Genomic DNA, 25089 nt, shown 5'->3' with positions numbered 1-25089 from the left:
GGACAGGCGTGTTGGTGGAGTGGGGGTTCCTGTGCCATGTGGGCAGGCCTGGGGGTGCTGCCCACTGCTCCCAGCCCCTGGCCATGGCCCCTGGCAGCCACCCAGCATATCCAGTGCTTTATTGACCAGAAACAGCAGCGGAAAATACAGCAGTGTCCGTGTGCCTGCGCTCCCAGGCAGGCCGGCATCGCCCGGCCCGGCTGCGCCGCTGTGCCCCACCTGGGCAGGGCTGGTGCATGGACAGGGGGCTGGCATGGGGAGGGCACCGTGCAGGGGAGGCTTTTGGCATGGGGCAGCCCCTTGGAGACAGTGAAGTCCTCCACTTGCCTTGACTGATGCTGGGATGGTTGTGGTAGGGCTCGGTGAAGGTTTTGGGCTGGGCAGACACAAAAGGGGGTACAGGTGTGCCTGGGTGTGCCTTTGTTCCTCCATGGGCAATGAGGATCCCTCACTGCACAGGACAGTGGATGGAAGGGGGATGGGCAGGAGGAAGCTGCCCAACCCAAGTGTCTCTGCTGCCTACACCCCTATGGCAGCTGCCTGCCTTTGGCGTGACCCCTGTGACACCCGAGGGTGCCCCCTTTACCTGGAGAATCAGAAGGGAGATGGGAAGTTGGGGAGTGGGCACAAGGTGCCACTTGGGCAGGGGAAGGGATGGAGGGTCCCAGCCTGCTGAAGGGGGATCAGCCTCACCACACCGAGCACTTGTGCACTGGGTTCATGGGTGAGTTCTTGGGGCAGTGGAAGACCCGTCCAAACTCCTCAAACTGTGAGACACTGCCCAGGACCCTGGCGGGAGAGGAGAGGACCTCAGAGCTGGGCACCCCCTGCACTGCTGCCTCACACCCCACTCACAGCACATGCTCACCCCAGCAGAAGCCCACCCCTGCCCCAGGGATATCACCCAAAATCTGCTGGCACCAGCACTCCAAAGGGTGCTCATCCCACTTCGCAGAGCACTGACATCTGTGGGAAAGGCTGGCACCCACCATGCCCCCAGCCCCCCCATTTTGGGAGCACCCAGTACCTGTAGTGCTCCGGGGCGTGCTTGTCTGTCAGCACCTGCAGGTAGATGGACTGGGATCTCCGCTTGATGCACCAGTTCTGCAGGGGACAAAAGTTCCGTGGACAAACCACATGGGGCACCCTGGGTCCTGGCAACCACCAGGACACCATGGCCCTTCTGGCTGCTAGGGATTGAGGGCAGTGATGCCCTGATTGAATTTGTTATTGTACATTTTCCCAGGAGCCTATGTACATGGTGGGTTGGGAGAGCGTGGAGTCGTGTCTGTTATTGTAGGGTCTCTGGGGGTGCTCCTTCAGGGCTGAGCTCTGTACCCTGAGCCCAGGACCTGCTCATGCAGCCAAGACCAGCTCCTGGCCATTGGCCATGGGTCCCACAGGGCTCTCTCCCCATCCCTTTGGGCTGCTGGCCCCACACAAGGTGACCCTCCTGCCCCAGTAGCTGTTACATGTGAGGAGGACAGGGGCTCACCTGGGCAAAGGCAATGAAGAAGAGCTGGTCATGTGTGTATTTCATGTGGTGCAGGGGGTGCTCAGGGCCGTGCTCCCTCACCCACTTCTGGTAGGCCTGGAGAACAAGGGATGCCCTCAGCATGGCCTGGGTGCTCCCCCAAACCCACCCTGGACCCACCCCCAAGCCCCCAGCAAGCAGCAATCAGGATCCTGACCACCCCTTGCTGCAGAGAGTAAGGAGGGTTTGGGCATCTCCCCGCCCTCAAGAGGGATGGCATAAGCAGCTGCCATGGCTGTGACACCCAGGGTGGGGGGATACTTACGTAGTAGGCGAGTTTGAGCCCCCCCATGTCAGCGATGTTCTCCCCCAGTGTGTGTTTGCCATTCACCTGCCAAGAGAGGAGAAGTGACAGCATCAACAGATGTGTCCCCATCCCCATGCTGGCACCGAGGGGATGAGGACACCCCAATGCCCTGAGGAATTTCCAAGCTAAGGTGTGATGAATTGCTGGTCTCAGGGCTGGGCAGGGCAGAGTCAGTTCTCCTGCAGGCATCCAGCCCTAAGAAATGGGGCAGCAGGGACCCCACCGTGGGGCACCTGTGCCCTGCTGGGCATTGCCAGGCAGGAGAGGGGGTCTCACCCTCTGGTTGTAGACGGTGAAGTTGTCGTAGAGGTTGACGATGCACTGTGCCTTCTTCAGGAACTTGCTGTACGACCGCTCCGTCCACCAGTGCACCAGGTTCCCGTGCCGGTCGTACTGTCCCCCTACCGAGGCAACCGCCATCTCCAGGAGTCCCAAGGGATCCAGGCATCCTGCCTGGCTGCCCCAGCCCATGCTCACATCCGGGCAGGATACAGGAGGGACACTCACCCCAGTCATCGTAGCCATGGGTCAGCTCGTGCCCAATGATGGTGCCAATCCCACCATAGTTCAGTGACCTGTTGGGTGGGGAACAGAGGTGAGAGGGTGGAGAGCATGGTGCTGGCAGGGATGGGGGTGACCCCATGACATGGTAACCCCCAGCCATCCCCCAGCCCCACACTCACTGCGGGAACTCGGGGTCGTAGAGTGTGGGCTGCAGAATGCCAGCAGGGAACACTGGGGACACAGGAGAACATTGTTGGGTGTCACCCTGCCCTGTACCCACCCACAGCATCACCCAACACCATGGGACCCTGGGCCTTGTCCCCATCCCAGATCCTCCCCGCTCCCCCCCAGGGGCAGATCAGGGGCAGACAGTGCTCACCCATCTGGTTCTTGTTGGGCAGGTAGTAGGCGTTCAGTGCCTGGGGAGGCAGCAGCCACCTGCAAGGAGAGACAGCAGTGCTGGGCTGCACAACACTGAGGGACATGGAAGTGCCATCCCTCTGCCCAGCTGGGGAACAGGGGGGCACTCCTCGCATCCCTGTGCCCTTCTGCCTACAGCCTGTGGGCTGCATCCGGGCATGGGGACAGGGGACACTGGTGGCACCATGCTGGGCCCCTGCATGTCCCCCCAGGACAAGGGATACCCACGCGGACTTATCCACCTCCTGCCGGATCTTCTTCACCGAGAGCCTGATGCTGAAGGCAATGCTGTTGAGGATGTTCTTGAAGTAGGTCTTCTCATCCACCTCAAACTGGGGGGACACAGCCACATCAGGGGAGATGTCAGCCCCAAGAGTGTGGAGGGCAGGCCTGTGGTGTCCTCCTACCCCCGTGAGCCTTGGTGACCATGTGGATGTGTCACAAGTGTGTTCTCATGTCCCATGCTGTGTGCCCACAGGGGCAGCTGCTTCTCTGCCAGCTCCGTGAGGTCCCTGGGCTATGCTGGCACGCCCAGCCCTTGCCAAGGATGGGACTGAGCTCTGGGAGCTGCAATGTGGGGAAGAAAACACCATCCCAGACCCAGGGACTGTATGGCACTGCCAGTGTGGGGCACCCTGCCAGCAGTGAGCACCAGGAGGGGGCTTGTTTTGAGGTGGCATCTCCACGGAACCTGATGCAGATGTGGGGACCATCTTTCCCCACCATGTGCCCATGTCCTGACATGCTCCTGGGCTATCCCTTGCCTCATATTCCTTGTCGATGGCCTCTGGCTTCAGGAGGAAATCAGGGTACCCAATCATCACCATCATATACCGGAGCTGTGGGCAAAATCAGTGGTGTGTTCAGGCCCCTATCCCATGTGCCCCTGCGCTGGTTATGGGGCCAAAGACATGAGTGCATGCTAGGGGCCACTACCTTGGCCCTGGCTGCTTTCCGTGTCTCCTCGTCCATCCAGTCCAGCTCATCCAGGCGCTGGTCGAGGATGTATTTGATGTCCTCCACCAGCTGCTGCACCTATGGTGGGTCACCATGGTGCTGGCACGGCATCCCCACCATCCAGCACCGGCCAGACAGCCCTTGTTTGGGGCAGTGGTCACTCTGGCAAGGTGATGGGAGATTGTGGTGGCTTCCTGCCCATAGGCAGCATCACCTACCTTGGCTTTGCTGGCAGAGGAGAAGTGCTCCTCAACGAAGAGAGCTCCCAGGGCCATTCCAAAGTGCTTGTTGGCCTGGCTCAGGCAGATCTTTCCCGGCTCCAGCTGCTTCTCATTGCCCTCCATCTCCTTGGAGAGCTCGTGGATGGCATCGCGGAAGGGGGTGGAGAGGTGCTCGCTCAGCACCACCACGATGCGCCACAGCATGTAGTTGTGAAGGATCCTGGGACAGGGACAGGGGCGACCCTCAGCATGTCCCCAGGCACAGGGGAGGGTGGGAGCGTGTGCCAGGATGGGGACACCCCTGCTCGGGGACACAGGGGGCCATGGCTGGTCGGGCGCAGGGCCAGACTGGCACCACGTCCCTCCCTGATGTGCCATGAGTCTGGTGACTTCTGCCATGAGCGGCTCAGCAGGTGTCCAGGCCCGACCAGGATGCTGTGGGGCTCACAACAGAGCCTTTCCCACAAGCTTTCCCAGATTTCCTGTGCCCAGCCTGGCCTTCCCACACCAGGAGGAGGGTGATGGTGGGAGGTTCCAGGCACAGCTGTGCTGTGTCCCCTGCCAGGCTGGGAAAGGTGCCGGGGCACAGGGGGTGCCAGCCCCCCTCACCTGCTGGGTGTCACACGGATGAGGTCGGACACCTTGTGCATGTAGTCGGTGGCCAGCAGCACCACCTCCTCCTCCTCCGAGAAGTTGTCATGGAAGATGCGATCCAGCAAGCGCTTCCACTTGAGCTGCCAGGGCAGGCACTGTCAGGGGGACAGGGGGACCCCCACTCCATGCCACCCTGGAGGGGACCCCCTCCAGCCTTTCCAGCCTCCCACCAGAGGAGTGCATTATCCTCAAGTGTTTAACTGGGTTTAACTGGGACAGGCAGTGGGCATTGAGGGCATGGAGCAGGGGGGCAGGGACAAGTGTGGGGCACAGGCACATGGGGGGACAGGCTGGCACCAGGGGGTACTCACGGTGGGAGTGATGCGCTGCAGCTCAGCCAGAGTCACTTTGTGGTACATGCTGCCAACATCCCTGCGCACGTCGTCATACTCGGACACCGTGATCTGCACAGGGTGGGCATGGCTGTCACAATCCCACTGCCCATCTTGAGGGTGACACAGGGATAGTGCACTGGGATGGGGCACATGACTGGGCAACAGGGCATCTCTGATGTGGGTACTGACCCACATCCTTCCCACTCTCTACCCCAGGAACACTCTGCTGCCAGTGGGACCCTGAGGGCTGGTCAGAAGGTGCCAATGAACTGGGTTACCTGAGGAATGGGCACAAACGTCCCTCCAAGGTCCAGACTAGGGTCCCCAAGACCTGTATATGGAGTCTACAAGGGCCCAGAGTGGCCTTACAAGGAGTAGATGCTGGGCTGGAATGGTTGCCCCAGGGGCCTGGACTAGAGGTTCTCAGGATGTGGGACTGGGTGCCTGAAGCTCTGCCATGAGGTCCTTAAGAGTACGAGACCCCCAAGTTCTAGGTCTGAAGGTCCCCAAGGGCTGGGAGTGCAAGTTCCCATGGAGGGATTGGAATGAGATTGCTCAGAAGCAGATATGGATGTCCCCCAAAATCTGTGACTGGGATGTCCAAGGGCTGGACAAGGGCACCCCAAGGTTCATGGCATGTATCCCTCTCACATTGGCGAGGTGCTGCTCCAGCTGCAGGATCTCCTGAGCTTTCTGCTCCACGTTCTCAGCCCCCAGGAGGGTGAGCAGTCGCTCCATGAACACTCGGTATGCGGCCAGGATCTGTTCAGAGGGAAGGGATGCTCAGGGCCACCCTGCACTGTCCTGTGGCACCCCAGTCCCCAGCACTGCTGCCAGTGGGGTGCCCTCTGTCTGCCAGCCATGCTGACTGCTGCTCCCTCTCCTGCTGTCCCCAAGGCCCCGTTGTGCCCCCCTCACCTTCTCGCTCTCCTCATCCTGCCCCAGGTAGAGGGTCCGTTCGGGCAGGGTCAGCCCGTCCTGGTCAATCTGGGACAAGAGATGGGCACTGGGTGAGCAGAGGGAGGGCCCTGTGCTGAGCCAGGCACCCCTCACCTTCCCCGTATTGCAGAGTGGCCCTGGTGTCCCTGGAGCCAAGGATGGCAGTGTGCTGGAGCAGCCCCAGGAATGGGCGCATCCCTGCCTCAGTTTCCCTCCTGCTGGAGGCTGCTGGAGCTGCAGCAGGCAGCATGCAACAGGCTGGGAGTGCGGGGCACAGAGCAGGCCCCTGCTCCAAGGCCTGACTGGCACATGGGCTGCCTCACAGCCTGCCCTATGCTGACACCACTCCCTGCCCCATCCCTGCTCCCTGGTGTCCCCCACCTGCCCCAGCGCAGCCCCACTGCTGTGCTGCAGCCTGCATGGCGAGCTGCATGGACACCCTCGCTCTTCACACACAGCCCTGCTGTGCTGCAACCACAGGCACAGCCTCCAAGCCAAGCACACACCTCAGCACACTTGCATGTACCTGCACACTCACACACACACACAAAAGCACACAGGTAACTCCACCCTCTGGACACACACCTATGGATGCTCACATGCCTACATGGGGACCATCCATTTTACCCCTGCTCTATGCACACACACACAGACACACACACACACATGCACCCTCTCCTTCTCACACATACACACACACACACCCTCTCCTTCTCTCTCTCTGGCTCAGCTCCCCACAACTCCGCCAGCCCCCCTCCCCTCACACAGCCGCAGCGCTGCCCGCACAGCCACGGGCACCTCCAGCCTTCCTCCCCCATCTCCCTCATCCCCCCTGCCCACTTTGCTTTCCCGGGTGGGAGCTGAAACCTGCAGCCCTCACACACACCCCAGCCCCTCATACACCCTGTCCGCTCACACCCACCCCAATCACACCCCCCCGACACCCCAAGCCCTGACCCTTAGCCCTGGCTGTCACACCCATCTCCCCCCCACGCCCACCGTGTCCCACCCCGCGCACTCCCGGTCCCGCTCAGCCCTCCCATCCTTTCCCTGTGACCGACGCTCCCTCTAGTGTTACACACGGGCGGCCGGAGCCGGCAGCGAGCCGCCCTGCCCCGCACACGCACTCACGCTCATATCCCACAGCCCCTCCATCTCACAGGGAACGGGGCGGCTCGGCTCCACCACTGCGTCCCCGCACTGCCCTCGCCGCCATCACCACCACCTCGTCCCCACCATGTGCACTCGTGCCCACCCTTTCCCTGCTATGCCCACCTCCGTGCCCATCACTGAGCCCACCACGGCATTCCCGCTGTGCCATTGCTGTGCTCCCTCCATGCCCACCGCTGCACCCCCACACCCACCAAGAGACTTGGCCAGCCAGATAAAGCCCACCTGTACTCTGGTGGCACCTCAGGGTGAGTGACATGATCTGGCAGGAATGGGAAAGACTGAGAAGGCCATGGGAAAATGCCCTGGCACAGTGCTGGGGGCTTGGTGGGCATCTCCCTGCCTCTGCCTGGGCTTGCCCCCTGCGTACAGGTGGCAGCCACAATGCCAAGGTGAGGCCAGCACTCTGCCGACCCTGGTGCCCTGCTGGGCTGCCCTCAGCACACAGGCAGGTGGCACTGCCTCACTCGGTGCATCCCTCTGCCCGTGTCCCCAGCCCTGTCCCGGAGGTGCCACCCTCAGCCCAGGGTAGCCTGACACAGGGGTCCCATGCTGGAAAGACAGGAGGGTCCCCAGGGACGGGAGGGGTCCCCACCCCAGCCACCTGCTATAGCCAAGCCCAGACCACACTCGGTGCCTCTGCAGCAAGGACAGTGACACCAGGGAGGTGTCAGCGGCACTGCTGGGTGCCTGGGGCAGGGGCAGCCGCAGGGGCACGGTGCCCTCACCCGGATGACGTAGCGGGAAGTGTTCCTCTCGTCCAGGCTGACGGTGAGGGAGAAGAGCACGGCAGCACTGTAGACGCCCTGTGTCTTGTAGAGCAGCTCGTTGATGTCCCTGCGCTCCGGAGGGGCGTCCCAGCCACCGCACTCCCCAATGACCTCCAGCATGGGCCGGGGCCCGAGCCGATCGATCTCAGCCCGGTCCAGGCACGAGCGGAAAAACTCCTTGACCTTCCTCTCTGCCGAGGCGCGGGCTCGGCGCCGCACGGGGCGGCTCAGCAGCGCCCGCAGCTTGGCCTCGTTCTGCTCGGCGATGGCCCCGATGGTGCCGTACACCAGCTTGTCCTCGGGGATGCCGTGCCGCCGGAGCCAGCCGCCACAGGCGAATGAGTAGAAGTCCTGGCAAGGGTCGATGGTGGCATCCATGTTGGCACTTAGGAAGCGGGATGCCCGCAGGAAGGCCTTCTTCTCCTGGCACCCCTCCAGGCAGTAGCTGTCTCCTTCAGCCGCCAGGTACTTGAGGACCAACATGCACGTCAAGATGACGCAGAGCCCCGCAGCAAAGACCAGCCCTGAGAGCAGGCAGACCTCCCGGCGGCTCCAGCGGGGCAGCCCCCCGCGGCGCTTCTTGGCCCCTGCGCCCAGCTGGAGGGCGAAGCCATTGGGCAGCGTCCCGCTCTGGTACTTGCTCACGTACTTCACCTCCTGAAACTCATCGTAGTGCGCTGTCAGCGAGTAGGTCTTCTCCATGGCCGGGGATGGGGCTCCCTGCCAGCAGCACTGCTGCAGGGGGCTCAGGGCAGGCGGAGGGCAGGCTCAGGCAGCACACAGTTCATGCCGTCGCCGTGCCTGCCACTGGGAAGTGGTGATGTCCGGGTGAGTAAGGAAGCTCCTGGAAAAGGCAGAGGAGATGGATGGGGGGGGGGATTGGGAGGAGCAAGGGCGGGGGGGTTACTTCTTGTCGTCATTGCTGCCTGTATATCCATCCCCATATGTGCCCCACTGCTGGCACTGAGATTGTCCATAGTGCCAGGAGCTTGGTGGCACCTCTACCCCATGGCTGTCCCCTCTGCCAGTTCCTTTGGTGACAGGGCAGGTCATCTGCATGCAGGACACCTGCATGATGGCAGGTTTCAGTCTTTGGCACAGCTAATCTCACACCCCCCACACCCACACAGCGCTCCAGCCAGAGCACTCATGCTGGGTGGATGTCCAAGGTGTTCCATAAACTCAAACTCAGCGCCATGAGAACCATTCCCAACCAGGGGAGCAGAGGTCTGCCAGTGTCTCTGGGTCGGGTATGGATGGGGTGAGCATCTTGGGGAAGAGGGGCTTTGGGGAGATTTGCAAGGGGAGCTGTGGGGTTGGGATGCTGTGGGCTGGGCCAGGTTGAGGGGCCCCACGCTGGGTTGCGCGGGTGGTGCTGCGCCGTCGCGGGCGGTGTTGCATTGTGCTGTGTGGGGTGGTGCTGCGCCGTGTTGCATTGCTTTGTGTCAAATTGTGGCGTGGTGCGTGATGTGTGAACAAAGTTAATTCCAGTCTGGGGGGAACCCTGCATCCCATGGACATCACAGCATTCCCCCACAATCACCACCACCATCCACCCAACCCCTCTCCACCGGGTGGTGCACGACAGGCAGGGGTGACTGTCAGGGTGACACGCTGGGGAGGAGGGGTCTGCCCATGGGGAAAAGAGGGTGGGGACATAGATGGGTGGGGGGGGTCTTCAAAGGGACACCCTGCTTCTTGCTTGGTGAAGAATGGTATCCAGATTTGCAGGTGGGGGAGGACGGGCTGGGGACAAAAAGCTGCTCGGGAGGTGGCCAGCATCCCCACAGCGGGGCTCCCCCGTGCCCCGTCCTTCCGCAACTTGGGCAAAGTTGTGCCCTGGCGCAGCAGCCCGGCAGTGCCCGTGCCAGGGAGCTGCTGCCGTCGGAAAGTTAGCGGGGACGGCAGCCGGCACGGCAAAGCGTGGGGTGGGGGGGCAGGGGGCTGCCCAGGAAGCTCGAGGGATGCGGCTCAGTGCGCTGCCCGAGATGCTCAGGGGATGCTCGGGGGTTCCCGGGGGATGCTGGCCGCGATGCTCGGAGGATGCCGCCTGCCCAGTATGTTCGGGAAGGTGCTTGCCGGGATGGCAGGGAAATGCTCGGGGGGTGCTAGGGAGATGCCGGCCGTGATGATGCCTTTGGTGCTCGGGGCCGCGCTCGAGGGTTGCTCGAGGGATGCTCGGGAAGTGCTCCCCGGGATGATGGCCGGGATATTCGGGGGATTCTCGGGGAGTGCTCGCCGGCAGGCACGGGGACTGCTCCCCGGACTGCTCGCGGGGTGCTCACCGAGGTACTCGAAGGATGCTGGGGGGATGGTCTTCGTTCTGCTGCCCGGGAAGTACGCGGGTGCTCGGGGGTCGCTCGTGGTTTGCTCACCGAGACACTTGGAGGATGCTCCCGGGATGCTGTGGCGACGCTGCCGGGATGCTCGGGGACGCGGTCCGGGATGCTCGGGGGCCCTGGGGGTGCTCAGCGGCTCTCTCAAGGGGTGTCAGGAGGCTGCCGGGGGCTGGCCAACCCCGCGCCACCCGTCCGGCTGCGCGCCCCGCGCTCCGCTCCGCGCCCCGCGCCGCGGCTGGAGGAGCGGCGGGGCCGGAGGGAGGCGGCGGGGCGGGGAGGGGGTGGTGTCTCCAGCCCGGCTCTCCCGCAGGCCAGGCTCCATTAACGAGATTATTATGCAAAAGAAGCAGCCCTGTGCCACCCGCCAGCCTTACCTCATCCTCGCCGGCGGGGAGGAAGGACAGGGGTGTCCCTGGGCCCCTTTACCCCGGGGGGGGCTGGCACAGGGCTGGCAGTGCCAGTCCGCCTGGCACTCCCCGTGCGGGGACCCTGACGCCACCCCCCGGCAGCCGGACACCCAGGAGGGGCGCGGGTGGGCACGGCCGACGGTCTGTGCCAGGAGCATCCCGGCACCGCGGCACCCCCTCCCTGCCCGGGCACCCTGGGGGCCCGGCCCGGCCCGGTCCCGTTCTGCCAGGGCGGGTGCAGGGGACAGGACTGCGGGTGGGCAGGAGACAGAGCCTGAAAGGCTCCGGGTGAGATGGTGGGCACGGGGGTGGCAGGGGTGGCACGAGGAGGAAGCCGTGCATCTGAACACACAGGCAAAGGTCCGGGAATATTAAACTGCATTGCAGATAAATCCCCAACATAAATATCGTGAGCTGCTCTGCCACGGGGGGGGCCCAGCAAGGAGATTTATAGCCCAGCAATTCCCACGGTGGCCCCCTGCAGTGCCTGGGTACTCTGGCCCCCCGCGGCCATCCTGCCTGTTGAGCTCAGGGGTGCCCTGCTACCCTCACCCTCCCGTGCCAGCACATCCCTGGGTGCTCAGAGAGGGCTCTGGGTCTCCTGGGTGCTGGGGTGGGACAGCACATACTGGGTGCTGTGCTGTGGCATGGGGCCCTGCTTGTCATGGCACAGGTGGCTCAGTGATGTGGGACCTGGTCTCTTGTCCTATGGGTACTGTGGTCTGGCCCCAGGCACAGCTCTCGGTGCCTGGGGCTGCTGAGGCTGCTCTTTCTGTGCTGGGATGCTGGGCATGGCCTGGGCACGGTGCCTTCTGCAGCAGCCAGACCCAGCATCACCTGCACAGGTAGTGGCACACATGTACATCATGTGTACACCCACACACTGACATGCAGCAGCACAGACACACACTCTGTGCCTTCACACATGCTCTCACACTCAAGCACTCACTGCCATCCACACATACCCTGGCACACTAAGCACAAGCTCAGGTGTTGCAGCTCAGCTTTCATGGGGCCCACACCAAGGCAGAGAGAATCATCAATCCCACAAGAGAGACGCCTCAGGCTCGGGTACCCTAAGCAGCCAGGTATCACCAACCCCAGTGGGATACAAGGGCACCCAGTCAGGCTGGGCACAGGGAATCCACCCTGCTGCTCATGAGGGTGCTGGCTGGAGGATACGAGCATGGGACTCCCCATGCCTGCACTTACCCAGGCCTGAGACACACTTGGTACCTTGGCTGGAGCATGATGGATGCACATGGAGGGCGGGGAGGGCCTGGTGTTATTAACAGCCCTGGGTATTGCTCCAACAGGGCTGTAAAAATTAAAGGCGTGTGGATATAAAATAATGGATAAATCTGAGCTGGCCGCAGAGCACTGCGGTGTCCCGCAGGTGTTAGCATCTCAAAAAGCCAGGGTATAGCAGGTGTGGGATGGGCACCTGTGGGTAAATATGGGGCATCAGGCAGTGCCTGCAGCCTCTTCCAAATGCTGACTTTCCCAAAAAAGGTCCGCTGAGTGCCCTGAGAGGATGTGCAGGCAGTGCCAACCTGTGGAACTGGTACTGCGAGGCAAGCTGCTGCTGGAGCTGGAATGGAAGAAAAGAGTTTACCCCTTTGCAGACTGGGCTGGGGGACAGGACACCTGCTTCTGGATGCCCAAGCGCTGCCCAGCCCACACACACCCAACAGCAGGATCCGTGCCATGGGGCCAACACGCCCAGAGATCACCAGGAGGGTGTGAGCATCCCGTGGCCCGGCGCTCATCATCAGCCAGCCCGTCAGCCCCGCTCCGCCCTGCCCATCCCGCGGGCCACCCCGCCGGCATCCTCATTTTCCCCAAGATTAGCCGCGGCGCGGGAGCCTCCGCGCATCGCCAGCAGGTGACAAATAAGATTTTTCCACTCTCCCGAGCACCCGGCATGGGTCTGTCATTGAAAATGCAAAGCAGCGCGGTGCCAACCTCCACCACCCGCTCTCACCTCTGTCAGCCCCATCAGCGCTGAGCACTCAGCCAGATGAACCCCCCCACCATCACCTCCAGACCCCCACTGTGCTCCCTCGGCAGTGCTGGGGCGCAGGGCATGGTGCCTTCACGCCCAATAAAACAGGGCAGGTTCCCGGGGGTTTCTCAGAGGGATGCTAGTGTGGGAGTGTCAGCCTGGGTGGGCAACACGGCCTTTTGGTGCACCCACATGCCTGGCGGAGGTTTGCACCAGTGAGGGGCTGCCCCTTATAGGAAACACCTGGCCCAAGACTTGCCTGCTTAGGGTGGGTGATAAGTCCCATCCCCTGCACCCAAGGCGGGAGTACGAGAGCGCTCCGCCCCACAGCTGGGTGCATCCACCCATTACCCACAACCCTCACCCGTGGACTCACCTTTCCCAAACCCCTCAGTCGTCCCCCTCCTCCCCTAAACCCCTCGGTTTCCCCCAGCTCCAAACCTTGCATCCCATTAGTGCCATGCCCCCAACTCAGAGCACAGCACCCCCCAGCAGCCCCCAGCCCCACTCCCCCCGCAGCCGCTGCGTCTCCCCTCCGCTATTGTCAGAGGGTTGCCTCTGCCTCTGTCTGCGAAATTAATTCGGAGGTGGAGAGGGAGAATTATGTAAAGTGTGGTTATTCTGGAGCGGCGGGGGAAGCGCGGCTGATGGCAAAGTGCCTTTTTGTGTGTTTAATATGCATTTTTTTCCAGCGGTGCATTTTCAGGCGGGTAATTTGCTGTCTTTTCAGACCCCGATCAGTATCATTTCTCCGGCAATGACAGCTTTTATTTGCACTGAAATGAATGCTGCAAAATTTCCAAGAAATAGCCGAGGCCCTGTTGGCTGCCCACCCCCGCAGGGCCAGCACATGGGCACCCGCCCCCGGAGCCCCCTGCCCACGGCCCCACTTGGCAGCAGAGTCCTGGGGTTCTGGGCAGATGCATGTGCCAAGGGTGTGTGCTCCACTGGCTCCCCCTTCCTGGAGCCCTGTGTGCACATCAGGGTGTCACACCTAGGGGTGGGTATATACACCCACACCAATGTGTGTGCACATACAGACAGCCCTTGTGCACGTGTGTAGCCCCCAGCACAGCACCCCCTTCCATGTGCACACGCACACTCACTCTCTCCTCGTTTATGCATATTCCTGTGTGAACATCTACACACATACACACACACGTCCCTGCTCGTGTGCTGGTGGGCCCCCTCCCCACTTTGTATCCCCGCCCAGACCTTGGCGTAGCACCCCTAATCCAGAGCACCAGGAGGGTTTGGGGGGGTTCCCCATTCACCGGGCTCTACCGCAGCCCAGCCCAGCACTCAGGGAAATCAAGGCACGGAGGGGGCAGGCACAGATGGGTGCTCTCTGCACAGTCCATCCCCTCTGGGCACAGACAGCAATGGGTGGGAGTCTGGAGGAGATGCAAGGGTGTGAGTGTGGCTGTTTGTCTGCACCTCTGGCTGTTGGGAAAGAGGAAAACTGCTGTTTGTGTAGGTGTGTGCCGCGTGGGCGGTGCGTGCCGGAGCTGGTTTGCCGGAGCCGTGGCGCGGGCGCGCGGTGCCGCCTCTGCAGCGGCCGTGATGCTGCACGGACACACCTGGCTGTGCCTGTGCGTGCCCATGCCAGCCCCTGCCCGTGCCACGGGGTGTGTGACAGTGTGTCTGCAGTGGTGCCATGGGCACACATGTCCGTGTCCCTGCGTGGGCATCTCTGACTGGGACAGCAGCCCTGGCTGTGCCCAGGCACATGTGGCCCAGGTGTGACACGAATGGTGTTGCAGAGTGCTCATGCATGGGCAATGCTGCATGCCCTGCAATGCTGTGGGGGTTGCATGGTCTTGAGCCTGGGGTCCCATGCCCCCCTAAGCGCCAGACCCTGCCTGCAGAGGTGCTGGTGCCTGGCATGGCCAAGGTTAACTCTGCTGGAGCCCATGGGCACAGTCAGGGGAAGCTTTAATTTAATGAAGTGTGAGGCTTTTTATGGGCTTTTAATTACGTGGTGATAATTAACATTATAGGCCTCCGGGTCCCACTGGTGCCAGGCTGCCCTGTGCCAGCTTCTGACTGTTTGTAAATAAATCCCGTGGGACACGTGGTGCTCGCCCCAGGGCACCCAGATCCAGCAGCAGGGAGCAGAGCCAGCCCCAGCCTCCTCCTCCCCAGCCAGGGCACAATCCACTGCAAAATGTGGGTCTCCAACATTTTTCCCCCCAGCTGCACCCAACCACCTGGGTTTTGCCAGCCCTCTGCCTGACCAGAGCTGCCAGCCAGCAGTGCCAAATTTGGTGAGAGCAGGCACAGGCAGCAGTGCCACACTTGTCACCCATGCTGGAGCCCAGCCTGGCTGGAAGCAACCCCCCGTGCTGGGGCTAATAGGAAGCAATCCATCAGGCAGCACTGGGCACACTGCCCACCTGCCAGGCACCCGATGGATTTATCGTCCAGCACCCAGGCAATTTCCTGCCCTTCTCTAATCAATAAGGGAGGGCAGGGGGCAAGGCCAGCTTCCCCCTGCAGGTCATGATGTGTGTGGGGAAATAAAAATGCCCCAAAAAACAGGTCAGGAGACCCAGGTGTGTGGGTAAGGACCCCACCACAAATAATTTCCCCATTTTCTGCCAGCACCAGGGGATCAGCAGCCATAGGGGTGGGGGGACTACAGATTAAAGCATCTGGATAGCCCCCCTCCAACAGCACTGGGGGTACGGAGCAAGACCCAGGATGCCATACGCTGCAGCCATTAGGGCCAGCACCCGACTGCTTCCCCCACCCACCCAGCCTCACACAGGGAGCCCAGGCCTCCAGGCTCCCCTCCCCCACCCTTTCCCATTTAATTTTTCCTAATGAAAGGCAGGAGGATGGCGGGGAGCTGGGGCACCAAGGTCGAGGCTGCCTTTAATCAATCCCCGCTGCTGGCTGGGTGCCCGGAGGAGCTGGCGGAGGAGAGGATGGGGGCTGCGGCAGGGGAGGAACTACAGAGGGGGTTGCAGGGTGCAACTAAGGGGCTCCCAGCAGACAACTGGGGCACCCAGCGCTTGCCCCCCCCAGGACCCTGCTATGCCCTACTCCAAAGAAAAGGCACCGTGAATGCACCGTGCTGCCCATCCAGCCCCAGAGCTGTGCCGGGATCCTGCCAGGGCAGCTTTAATCCTCTGCAGGAGACATCCCCAAAAATCAAACCCCCTCCCCGCACCCACCTCTCACTGTGGGGTACCCTCTTTGCCCTCCAGGATGGAGACACTGGGGCCATCCTCAGGCTCAGGCTGCTAAAGGCACTGGGCAAAGGAGTGTGCAGGGAGCCAAGGGGGACCTGGGGGTCACCTAGAGCTGGGTGCTGGTGACAGCACTCACCCCGTGCACCAGCACGGTGGGGCCCAGCCCGCGGGTGAGCAGCTCCAGCTGGTGCAGGTAGAGCGGGTAGAGGCTGGTGTCGGCCGGCGGCCGCGGCAAGTACAGGAAGCGCACGGCCGGCGCGGGGCTCTGCTCCAGGACCAGTTTGTTGGCGGCACGCACGTACTCATCTGACACTTGGGTGGTGTTGGTCGGGAAGTTCACAACCCCTTCCTCCTCTTCCTCCTCCTCCGCTGGCCCTCCTGAGGGTCCCTGGCAGGTCTGCCAGTGCAGGCGGGTGATGGCATCCCAGGGCACCAGCTGGATCTGGGCCTGGATGCGCAGGTCCTTGAGGAGCTGGCGCAGCTTCTCCTCCTGGGCATGGGGCATGGTGCCCGCCTCCACGCAGAGGAAGAGGCGCAGGCGGGCCCGGCGCCAGGCCCGCGCCATGTTGAGGACGCAGGCCATCTGCAGCAGGAACAGGCTGCAGGTGTCGGCATAGCGGGCGCTGTCGGGCCGCAGCAGGTTGACAGGCCAGACGTGGATGGTGGGCGGGGGGCTGGCGGCCCGCCGCAGCTCCCAGGCCTTGTCCAGGCTCTCCAGCTGCCGGGCCAGCAGGACATTGCGAAGCATCTTCAGGGCGTCAGCCACAATGCCCACGTACTCCCGGGCTGACAGCAGTTTGGGAGTGGTGGCTGCCCGCAGCGGGGGGAAGCCCAGGGGAACCTCCTCACGGGCGCTGGTGAAGGCAGGGTGCCGGGCCAGACCGTCCTGCGGCGCCTCGTCGTCGTAGAAACCCAGCACCAGGGTGTTGGGGCGCATCCCGCCTGCCAGAGAGACCGTGCCAGCCCAGCTGAGCAGAAGCAGAGGGCTACACCAGCCCTCCTGGCACTGCAGGTGTCAACAAACCACAGCTTGACTTTGGCATTGCTCACCCTGCCAATTTCAGACTCCTCAGGATCACATCTAGATAGCTCAAAGACCCGACTTGATTTTTGCACTGCCCACTCAATACCTCTCCCACTTGTCTTTGGGACTGCCCACGCTGTGTGCTTCCAAACCCCTTGGCATAGCTCATCCAGGTGTCTTCAAGCCCCTCAACACTGCCAACAGTGATGCTTCGAAACCCCAAACCCCCTACAGCTCATCCCAGATGCTTCCAAGAGCAAATTTGGCTTGGCATCGATCATTCAAGTGCCTCCAAACCCCTTGGCACTTCTCAACCCAGAGGGACAGCAGGATGGACCCTCACCCATGTCCAGACCAGGCACCACTTACCAAGGCCAGAGGTGAAGAGGAGCTGTCGGACACCGTGCCGTACTGAGGGTGCAAGGGTGAGGCTGACAAAGGCCTTGACATTCAGTTTGTCCACCAAGCTGAGCCACGAGTCCTGCTGGGGCTGCAGCGGATCTGAGGGCAGCATGTCTGGGTGGGGGACAAAACCAGCATCAGTGGGACAGATATCCCATACTGGGGCTAACCCTGCTGTCCACCCCTGCTGCAAAACCCTGTGCCCACCCCAGCACCCGTGAGATGGAGAGGTGCTTACAGAGAGAGATATAAAATTGTACATAAATGTATAAGAAACCCCAGGCAGCCCCATCCCCACTCCCCAATTTCAGGCCATTAGTCACCACAGCAACAGCAGGGAAGGGGGAACAGAGCCTGTGCATCAGCCATGTCATGTGCCAGGGAGAGCACACGTGTGCAAACCAACACAAATGAGAGTGCAAACACCCCCAAGGCACCTGGACACACAGCAGCAGGTGTGAGGTGAGGATGGACACAGGCACACACGTGTGCAAGGCTGTGCCAAGTGTGTGCCCACATGTGTGCTGGGTGTGTACAGGTGCTAACTTGGCTGGCACATGCCTCGTGTGCGTGCCAACACTGACACATGCAGGAGCCCCACGTGCACATGTAGGGATGGACACTCATGCACACACATGTATAAGTGTGTGTGCACAGGAGGGATGGGACAGACACAACTCACTGATGTCCCCATAGCAGGCAAGCCCAATGTGCCACACATGTGCCCAAAACACTGACATTCCCCAGCCATCAACTGGTCAGCAGTGTCAACCCAAGAAGCCCAGGAGCCCTCTGGCACCACAGCAAAGTGCAGAGGCCATTAGCACAGGGTGCAAATCCTCACCCAAGTCCTGCAGCTCCACATGGCCCAGGACGTAGAGGCCGCTCTTCTTGAGGTCATTGACGAAGTCGATGAGGCGGGCGCTGCCTCGCGGGTTCTGCACCATCAGCAGCATCTGCGGGCGCCAGAACTTGACATGGTCCTTCCGCACATCCAGCATCAGCAGGTACTTCCGCACCTGCAGGACAGAGGGAGGGAAACAGATGAGGAACCCTTTTTGTTTCACCAATCCACCCCCTGGGGATGCCAGTCCTGAGGACATACTGCCCAGGACACAGCTGAGCTGCCATGGGAACACCAGCTTTCCACCCCATAAGGGGACAACAGGAGGACAGCACTTACCTGATGAAAGATGAGGGCCTGGCTGATGTAGCCCCAGGTGCTGCTGGGTGAGAGGTAGTGAAGGGCAAGGAGGAGGAGGAGGAGGAAGCCCAGGCTTGCTGAGGCTGACACAGGGCTGATGAGGAACATCATGACACAGCAGCCTGCGATGCCCAGCAGGCACGTGTGCCAGGTGAAGTACCGGAAAGTGGGCCTGCAGCAGGGAGGAGGGGACACCTGCTATCATGTGGTGCCCATGCTGCCTGTGGGGAGGGCACAGCAAGGGCAGCTGTGCCAAAGGGCCACACCACCCACCCCCAGTGATTCTGCTATGCCAGCCCAGGGCATGTTGGGCACCTCATGCGGCTGGAGGAGAAGTTATGGAGGGGAGATGGTATCTCCCAGGGCAGTGGGCAGCCTGTTGCTGCCAACCCTGGGCAGACAGGGCAATGATGGCCATGGGGCTGGCACTGTCCTAGAACACCCAGGTAGTAATGGGCAGTGTATGGCAGCGCTGCCAGCCACGGTCCCCACTCATTCTGGTGCAGGGAGGCAGAGGCGGGGAGGCGAGAAGCTGTTATTTTCTCTAATTGCTGTTTTTCCTGAAAGGTAATTAAAATCCTTTTCCGCTGTGCTTGATGCAGACCTCAGTGAGGGGAGGGGGGAGGCACCAGATGTGGGGTGGGTGAGGGGCCTGTTGCTACCCATCCCAGCAGGCTCCCCCCAGGCACTGATCCTGCCCCATTCCGTGCCAAGTCAAGGAAGCAGCTGGGCAGGGCAGATGGGGCCCAAGCCACAGCCTGGCACAGGCATCAGCTCTCCTTTGGGAATGGGGCCTCTGGGGGACTCCCAGGCAGTGCCACCCAGCCCTACTTGTGCAACACCTTTGCCCACCTGGGGGACTCTCCCTGCTGTGGAGTTAGCATCCTGCACTGAGGGCAGTGGGCATCACCCAGGAGGGAGATCAGGCTCCCCCAGCCATTCCCTGCACCCCAGATTTGGGCAGCCCTACGATTGCCCAGCCTCACATCAGAGCACCCCACACCTTGTACCACAGGCTGGGCCTGCCTGCTACACATACTCCTTCTTCCTGGAAGATATTTTCTCCTCCTCCCACCCAGAATCCTCCTTCCTCCCTCCCCCTTCTCCGTTAGTTTAATTAGCGCTAATGGAAAGCGGGCTCCATCACTGCTTGGCAAACTGCCCGGGGGATGCCGGCCGGGCCCAGGCTATAAATTACCTCTGGAAGCCTGAGGGGAGGGGGCGGGTGGTACCCATGGTGCTGGATTTATCCATATCCACTCAGCAAAGCAGTGCCGGTGCACGAGAACCATGCCAAGCCAGTGCCATTCTAGGACCTGTCCCCTTCTCTCTCCCCAGGGATAGGGGTGTCTTTGTCCCTCTAATGCCCAGGAGAGGGGAGTTCAGCATCTCTGCCCACCATCTCATCATAAATCTCAGGCACAGAGGTGGCAGGGGAATCACAGATAGAAGAATGGAGGGATGGGTGCCTGCCAAGCATCTCAGCACAGCCTCTCGCCCCTGTGGCAGTGGGTACCTGAAGTTGGGGGCCGAGGCCCATTCCAGTGCCAGGCAGGCCAGGTTGACAGTGGCATAAACCAGGAGGAAGAAGATTGTCACGACACTTGCGATGGTGTTGAGCTTCCCAGAAAAGAGCACAAGCTGCAGAGAGCACAGGGTGAATGCATACCCTGGGACAGCACGTCAGGCATGTGCCCAAGCCACCCCTGTCCACCTGGGGTGTATCCCAGGGGTATGATGAGTAAGGGTACAGACAGGAATCCCTTTCCCTTTTTTTGATTTATCCTTAATTGATGGGATACCTCCCATCTCAGGGAGGTAGGGGCACAACTGCAGCAGGACACCCAGGACAGGGAGGCTGGAAGAGGAATTCCACAGGGCAGGGGCACATGCCAGGCTCCACAACACCCAGCCCAGGTGACAACCAACTGTCACCCAGCGAGGCCAGGAAAGAAGCATGGCTGACAAACTCACCTGCACCACCAGCCAGGAGAGGATCACTGCCATCACTGGGTTCCCACTGGCAGATGTCTTCTTGGCCAGCACCAGTGCCCGGCCTGCAAGGCAGAGCAGGGAGGCTGGGCTGGGACACCCCAGTAGGCAGCCACAGGTTCAACCACCAGCCAGGAATCCCATCCCCACCCTGAGTGCTGGGGCGGGGGCAAATTCCAGGACATGCGGGTGACCCAAATGGGCACACACCAACCCACAAACCATCACCTCCGCACCAAGAAGGGCGTTCCCTGATGTCAGGGCTAGCAGGGACAACCTGCTGAGGGGGCTCCAACGAGTGCCAGGGCATTCTGGGCACTCACCAAAGAGATCATCCCGGGCCAGAGCATACAGGATGCGGGATGCCCCGATGAGGTTGCTCATGGCTGCAGAGAGAGTGGCAGCATAGATGCCCACAGTGACCAGCGGTGGGAAGATACTGATGTCACGCAAGAAGCCATAGTCTTTCTGCAGGAGGGTCCTGGAGAGGGACAAAGACACACTGGCATCTGCCTCGGCCCAGGCCAGCAAGCCCTGGCACCAGGCACACCCTGGCATGTGGAGAGGTGGCCATACCTGTTGCAGGTGGCACACATGAGGAAAGCCAGCAGGTTGTAGACGAGGTAGGTGAAGAGCACAGCAGAGATGGTGCCCCGTGGGATGGAATAGCTCGGGCGCTTCAGGTCCCCTGTGGGCAGGAGCAGGCAGCATTAGTGCCCACAGGCACAGCACACCCCTGATCTCTCTCAGTTCCTGTTCCTGGTGCCACCCTGCCAGGCACCTCCTGTCCTTACCTGACATGTTGGAGCCTGCCATGATGCCAGTGCAGCCGTTGAACATCACTGCAAACACGGAGCTGAAGCTCATCATCTGCCCAGTGGTGTAGTCCACATCATACTTACCTGCAGGACACACAGACAGGGGCTGTGACAGGCTGTCCAGGGTGGCACAGCCCCACCACAGGCCCTCTCCTCCATGTGCCCACACACAATCTACAGAGAAACCACCCCACAGCACCTGCTTTGTGCCCACCAGCTGCCCCCACCCTCGAGCAAGCCCCATGTGATGTGGCAGTGCCAGTGGGCACAGCAGGCAGGTGGGAGAAGCCTCTCCTCACCGCCCAGGTTGTCTCGCAGGGTGCTGAGGGAGAAGCCGGTGAAGGAGCCGTTATCAGTCTCAGTGCCATTGCCGTTGGGCAGGCGGATGGGCACCTTCAGGGGCCGTGTGGCGAAGAAGCTGACAAGGATGGTGCCCAGGACAGCTGCAACGATGAGGAAGATGAGGAAGGTGGCCTTGGCGTAGATGGAGGCACCCACGAGGCACACGAGGAGGCAGAGGGCCAGCAGCACGGTGCCGTAGAGCAGCTCGTACCAGTAGCTCTGGGGCAGGACGTGGACGCCTGTGCCCGCTTCTTGCCCTGGGCAGAGACAAGTCAGGATCAGCCAAGCTCGGAGGGGGCATCACAGGGAGCTGAGAGCTACTAGCATTGTGTCAGGCATGATGGGCACCAACTCACAGGCCAGAGGGCTGGGTGAGCCATGGCTGGCTTGGCTGGGCAGGGTGCTTAGCGTGCCTGGCACAGAGCTAGGGCTGCTCAGGTAAGGGACACCTGCTGTCCCCTGCCACCACACAGGGCGGTACTCACCAGGCGGGATCCCAAAGCTGTCCACCACTGCCTCCACCAGCCCCAGCACATAGAGGGCACTGCCACACACATTGGCCAGAAAAAACATGATCCCGATGCTGCCCCCAAACTCCGGGCCCAAGGCACGGCTGATCATATCTTGCTCGAGTCAAGGGAAGATGTCAGCAGCACAAACCACCATCACATGCTCCCACCCCTCTCTCCCAGGCCAACAGGGTCCCAGCCTCAGCATGGCACCCCAAGGCCACTGGGTAGTCACTCAACTTTGTCCCACATGCCCTGTCCCAGCAGCACCCACAGCAAAGGATACAGTAGGCTCCTCCAGCATCCAGTGCCCCGTTGGTGGCAATGGCACACACAGACAGCACCGTCATGCCAATGATGAAATATGCCACTGCGAACATGGCCAGGGCCTGGTACAGCCCAGCATGACCCACCACGAACCCTGCCGAGGATGGGAGAGGCCAGCGTGCCCATTAGCTGAGCATGGACAACCTGCAGGACAGAGTCCCTGGGCACTGCCACCACACAGACCTCACCCCACTGAGGCACACGGCCACTCCCATCCCTGTGCCCACAGCTTCCCCCAGGACCTGCCAGCCCCCTTCCATCCAGGATGAGGATGCTTCCACCTCCCACCCACAGCAGCACACACCAGTGTCTCCCTCTCTCAGGGTATCTCCATTTTCCACCCGTGTGTGGCTCAGTGTGCCCAAAAATCAAACAAATAGGGAAGCGGCTCCGCTGCTGGGACCCCTGTGCCCTGCTGCCACCCTTGTTTCCCAGAGTGGGGAGTCAGGAGCTCCCCACAGGGATCTCCTTGCTGCCTGCTTGCCTACAGCGCAGCAGGAAGTAGAAGCAGTCCGGGTGTCCCTGCCAGCCACGGCTCCGCTCCCGGTGGGGCAGGTGGGTGTTCCCGCAGAGAGGGCCCAGAGCCCCACGGCCCTGCCCGGGGTGACAGCAGCGATCCCGGCGGAGCGATCCCGGCTGGCGACACTGCGGGCAGGACGGGGCTGCCCGCGGCTGTGGGCGCTGCCCTATCTCAGCCACAGGCCCGGCCGCGGATGTGCCCGCGGGAGAGGCAAGGGGGGGTGACCGGGGCACCGGCACCGCAAGGAGCCCTCGGGGCGACAGGCTGGGCTTGAGGGCACCCGCTGCGGTCTCCAGAGAGCCGGAGGGCATCCGAGTGCCGGATCTAAGGGGGGGTGGGGATGTTGGTGGAAATAAAGGGATGCCCCAAAAGCACTGCGGGCCTAAGCAGGAGGGGCTGCTAACCCAGGAGATCGGGGGAGCATGTGAGGTGTGGGGGAAGCGGGGAGCTGACAGGGAGAGCCTTGGACCCCCCAGAGTGGGAAAGTTCCCCTTCCTGGCAGCTTTCCTTCCCCTCCACCCGGCACCTCCCCTACAGCCCCGCGCTGCCCGGGGTAACACAGCCCCAGGCGGGGGCCAGGTCAGGCCGTGCCCGCTGTGGGGCTGGGGGAGTAAGAGCCTCTACGAAGCCCCCAGGCAGAGGAGTGAGAAAGGGGTGAATGATGACACGGGTGATGGCCGTGCCCCCATCCTCGGGGGTGTCCCAGACAGGGAAATGGTCTCAAGGCCCCCATGGCCCGGCGGGGCCCCCGGGCACGCCGCCAACTCCCGCCCTGAGCTTTCCGTGGGCGGAAAGTGAAAGAGGAAAAGCTTTTCCCGTTCCCGGACCAGAGCAAACACTGCCCGCCCCGCCTGCCCCGGGCCACGCTGGGGCACCGACCCCTTCAGGCCCCCCAAAAGGCTGCCAGCTGCCCCAGCCCATGCCCATCCTACCCCCTTCGTCTCCCAGGGGTCACAGTAACAGACTCATAACCAAAGTGGGGGCAGACTGGGAAACAATGCGTGCCCTTTGCACACACACAGAAGGGAAGCTGAGAATCTGCTGGGGGACACCAGGGTTCTGCCCTTGGGACACTGGATGGGATGCGGGAGAGAACTGGGGTGCTGGAGCCTGCCACTGCAGGATGCCTGGGAAGCAGCGGGACCCCAGCACTAGGGGACAGGTGGACATGAAGGCACTGGAATCTCGTCTAGGGGAAGACACAGGATTCTACTCCCGGAACATCAGGGTTTTGAACTAGGGTCCCTTATGCGGGTCCCTAAAGTCCTAATTCGGTTGCTGTAGTGCAGGTTCCTGTCGCTGGGTCCTGAGACCCGAGCCTCCAGCCTAATGGGGTCAGGTGGGGACACACAGCACCGGGACCCCAGCCCGCTCCGGAACTGAGCAGGCAGGGGAAAGGCACGGGGCCCCCAGACCGTGGGCACTGGGGTACGCACTGGAGGGGAGCACTGGGACTGCAGCAGAGACGGAGGCCCAGGAGAGGGCACTGGGAGGGCACTGGCGACCAAGACTGGGCGGCTCGGGGCTCCAGAGGCGGGGGCTCCGGGATTAGACGGGGGCCGGGCTGGGGGTACCAGACAGAGCTGGTGACACTTGAGGGGCCCCGGGCCGCGGCCGGGAGTGGGGGCTGCCCCGGGGGCGGCGGCACTCACCGAGGCGCAGGAAGAGGACGACGCTGAACATGGAGAGCAGCGTGGGCACCACAACGCCCAGGAATGTGGGCAGCTTGCGGGGGGCGGCGGCGGCGGCCCGGCCGCGCTCCCGGCCCCGCTCCTCCTCGGCCGAGCCGCCGCACAGGCGGTACGTGAGCAGCGCGCTCCGCTCCGAGCTCGCCATGGCCCGGCCCGGCCCGGCTTGGGCCCCGCCGATCCCGAAAAGCGTCCGGTCCCGGCCCCGGCCCCCGCCCCGGCAGCCCCGCCCGCCGACCCGGTCCCGACCCGCCAGGCCCCGCCCCACACACGGCCCCGCCCACGAGCCGCCGCACAGGCCACGCCCCCGACCGCGCCCCTCGATAGGCCCCCGCCCCGTGCTGGCCCACCATAGAGGCCCCGCCCCACCGTGCACTCTGCCCCGCCCCTTTAGTGGCCCCGCCCACAACCCCTCGCTCTTGTCCCCTGTCCCAAAATGCTCTCCCATAGTGGTCCCCTCCACCGCCCCCCAAGCCCCACCCCAACACCCCCACAGTGACTTCC

The 25089-nt window shown here is 62.3% G+C and overlaps 2 protein-coding genes across 3 annotated transcripts; both read right to left on the bottom strand.

The window, feature by feature from the left end:
• Positions 1-6: 6 nt before the first annotated feature.
• Positions 7-10373, bottom strand: ECEL1 (endothelin converting enzyme like 1). Of its 2 annotated transcripts, none has more exons than XM_030954202.1 (18): positions 10097-10373; positions 7770-8655; positions 5851-5919; positions 5584-5694; positions 4909-5001; positions 4553-4677; positions 3941-4163; positions 3702-3800; positions 3530-3604; positions 2994-3097; positions 2725-2783; positions 2525-2576; positions 2349-2416; positions 2118-2242; positions 1800-1865; positions 1496-1591; positions 1028-1104; positions 7-789 (listed from the first exon to the last, which is right to left on the bottom strand). In XM_030954202.1, exons 2-18 carry the CDS (start codon positions 8511-8513, stop codon positions 690-692), a joined length of 2286 nt encoding a protein of 761 aa, XP_030810062.1. In that variant the 5' UTR covers positions 8514-8655; positions 10097-10373; the 3' UTR covers positions 7-689. The 2 variants fall into 2 exon arrangements, with proteins under 2 accessions (XP_030810062.1, XP_030810063.1); XM_030954203.1 differs by having other exon boundaries at positions 690-789; positions 10187-10373.
• Positions 10374-13202: 2829 nt separating this feature from the next.
• Positions 13203-24796, bottom strand: SLC12A9 (solute carrier family 12 member 9). The gene is made up of 13 exons (XM_030954746.1): positions 24550-24796; positions 22337-22471; positions 22027-22164; positions 21499-21798; positions 21176-21283; positions 20958-21069; positions 20705-20862; positions 20364-20446; positions 19906-20030; positions 18369-18561; positions 18030-18204; positions 17153-17299; positions 13203-16701 (listed from the first exon to the last, which is right to left on the bottom strand). Exons 1-13 carry the CDS (start codon positions 24731-24733, stop codon positions 15866-15868), a joined length of 2694 nt encoding a protein of 897 aa, XP_030810606.1. The 5' UTR covers positions 24734-24796; the 3' UTR covers positions 13203-15865.
• Between the last annotated feature and the right edge of the window lie 293 nt (positions 24797-25089).

The sequence above is a fragment of the Camarhynchus parvulus genome, chromosome 9 (assembly GCF_901933205.1).
Source record: "Camarhynchus parvulus chromosome 9, STF_HiC, whole genome shotgun sequence".
NCBI lineage: Eukaryota > Metazoa > Chordata > Aves > Passeriformes > Thraupidae > Camarhynchus > Camarhynchus parvulus.
The sequence above is the reverse complement of the archived record's forward strand: the minus strand, read 5'-3'. Positions and strand labels throughout refer to the sequence as shown.

Coding starts and splice junctions, on each gene's coding strand:
- ECEL1 (XM_030954202.1), bottom strand. CDS start 8,513: ATGGAGAAGACCTACTCGCTGACAGCGCACTACGATGAGTTTCAGGAG. Junction 4,164..4,552: donor ATCCGTGTGACACCCAGCAG/GTGAGGGGGGCT, acceptor TCCCTGTCCCAG/GATCCTTCACAACTACATGC. Junction 1,105..1,495: donor TCTTCATTGCCTTTGCCCAG/GTGAGCCCCTGT, acceptor TGTCCCCTGCAG/AACTGGTGCATCAAGCGGAG.
- SLC12A9 (XM_030954746.1), bottom strand. CDS start 24,733: ATGGCGAGCTCGGAGCGGAGCGCGCTGCTCACGTACCGCCTGTGCGGC. Junction 22,165..22,336: donor GGATGCTGGAGGAGCCTACT/GTATCCTTTGCT, acceptor GACTCGAGCAAG/ATATGATCAGCCGTGCCTTG. Junction 18,562..19,905: donor GCCTCGGCCCCCAACTTCAG/GTACCCACTGCC, acceptor TCCCTGCTGCAG/GCCCACTTTCCGGTACTTCA.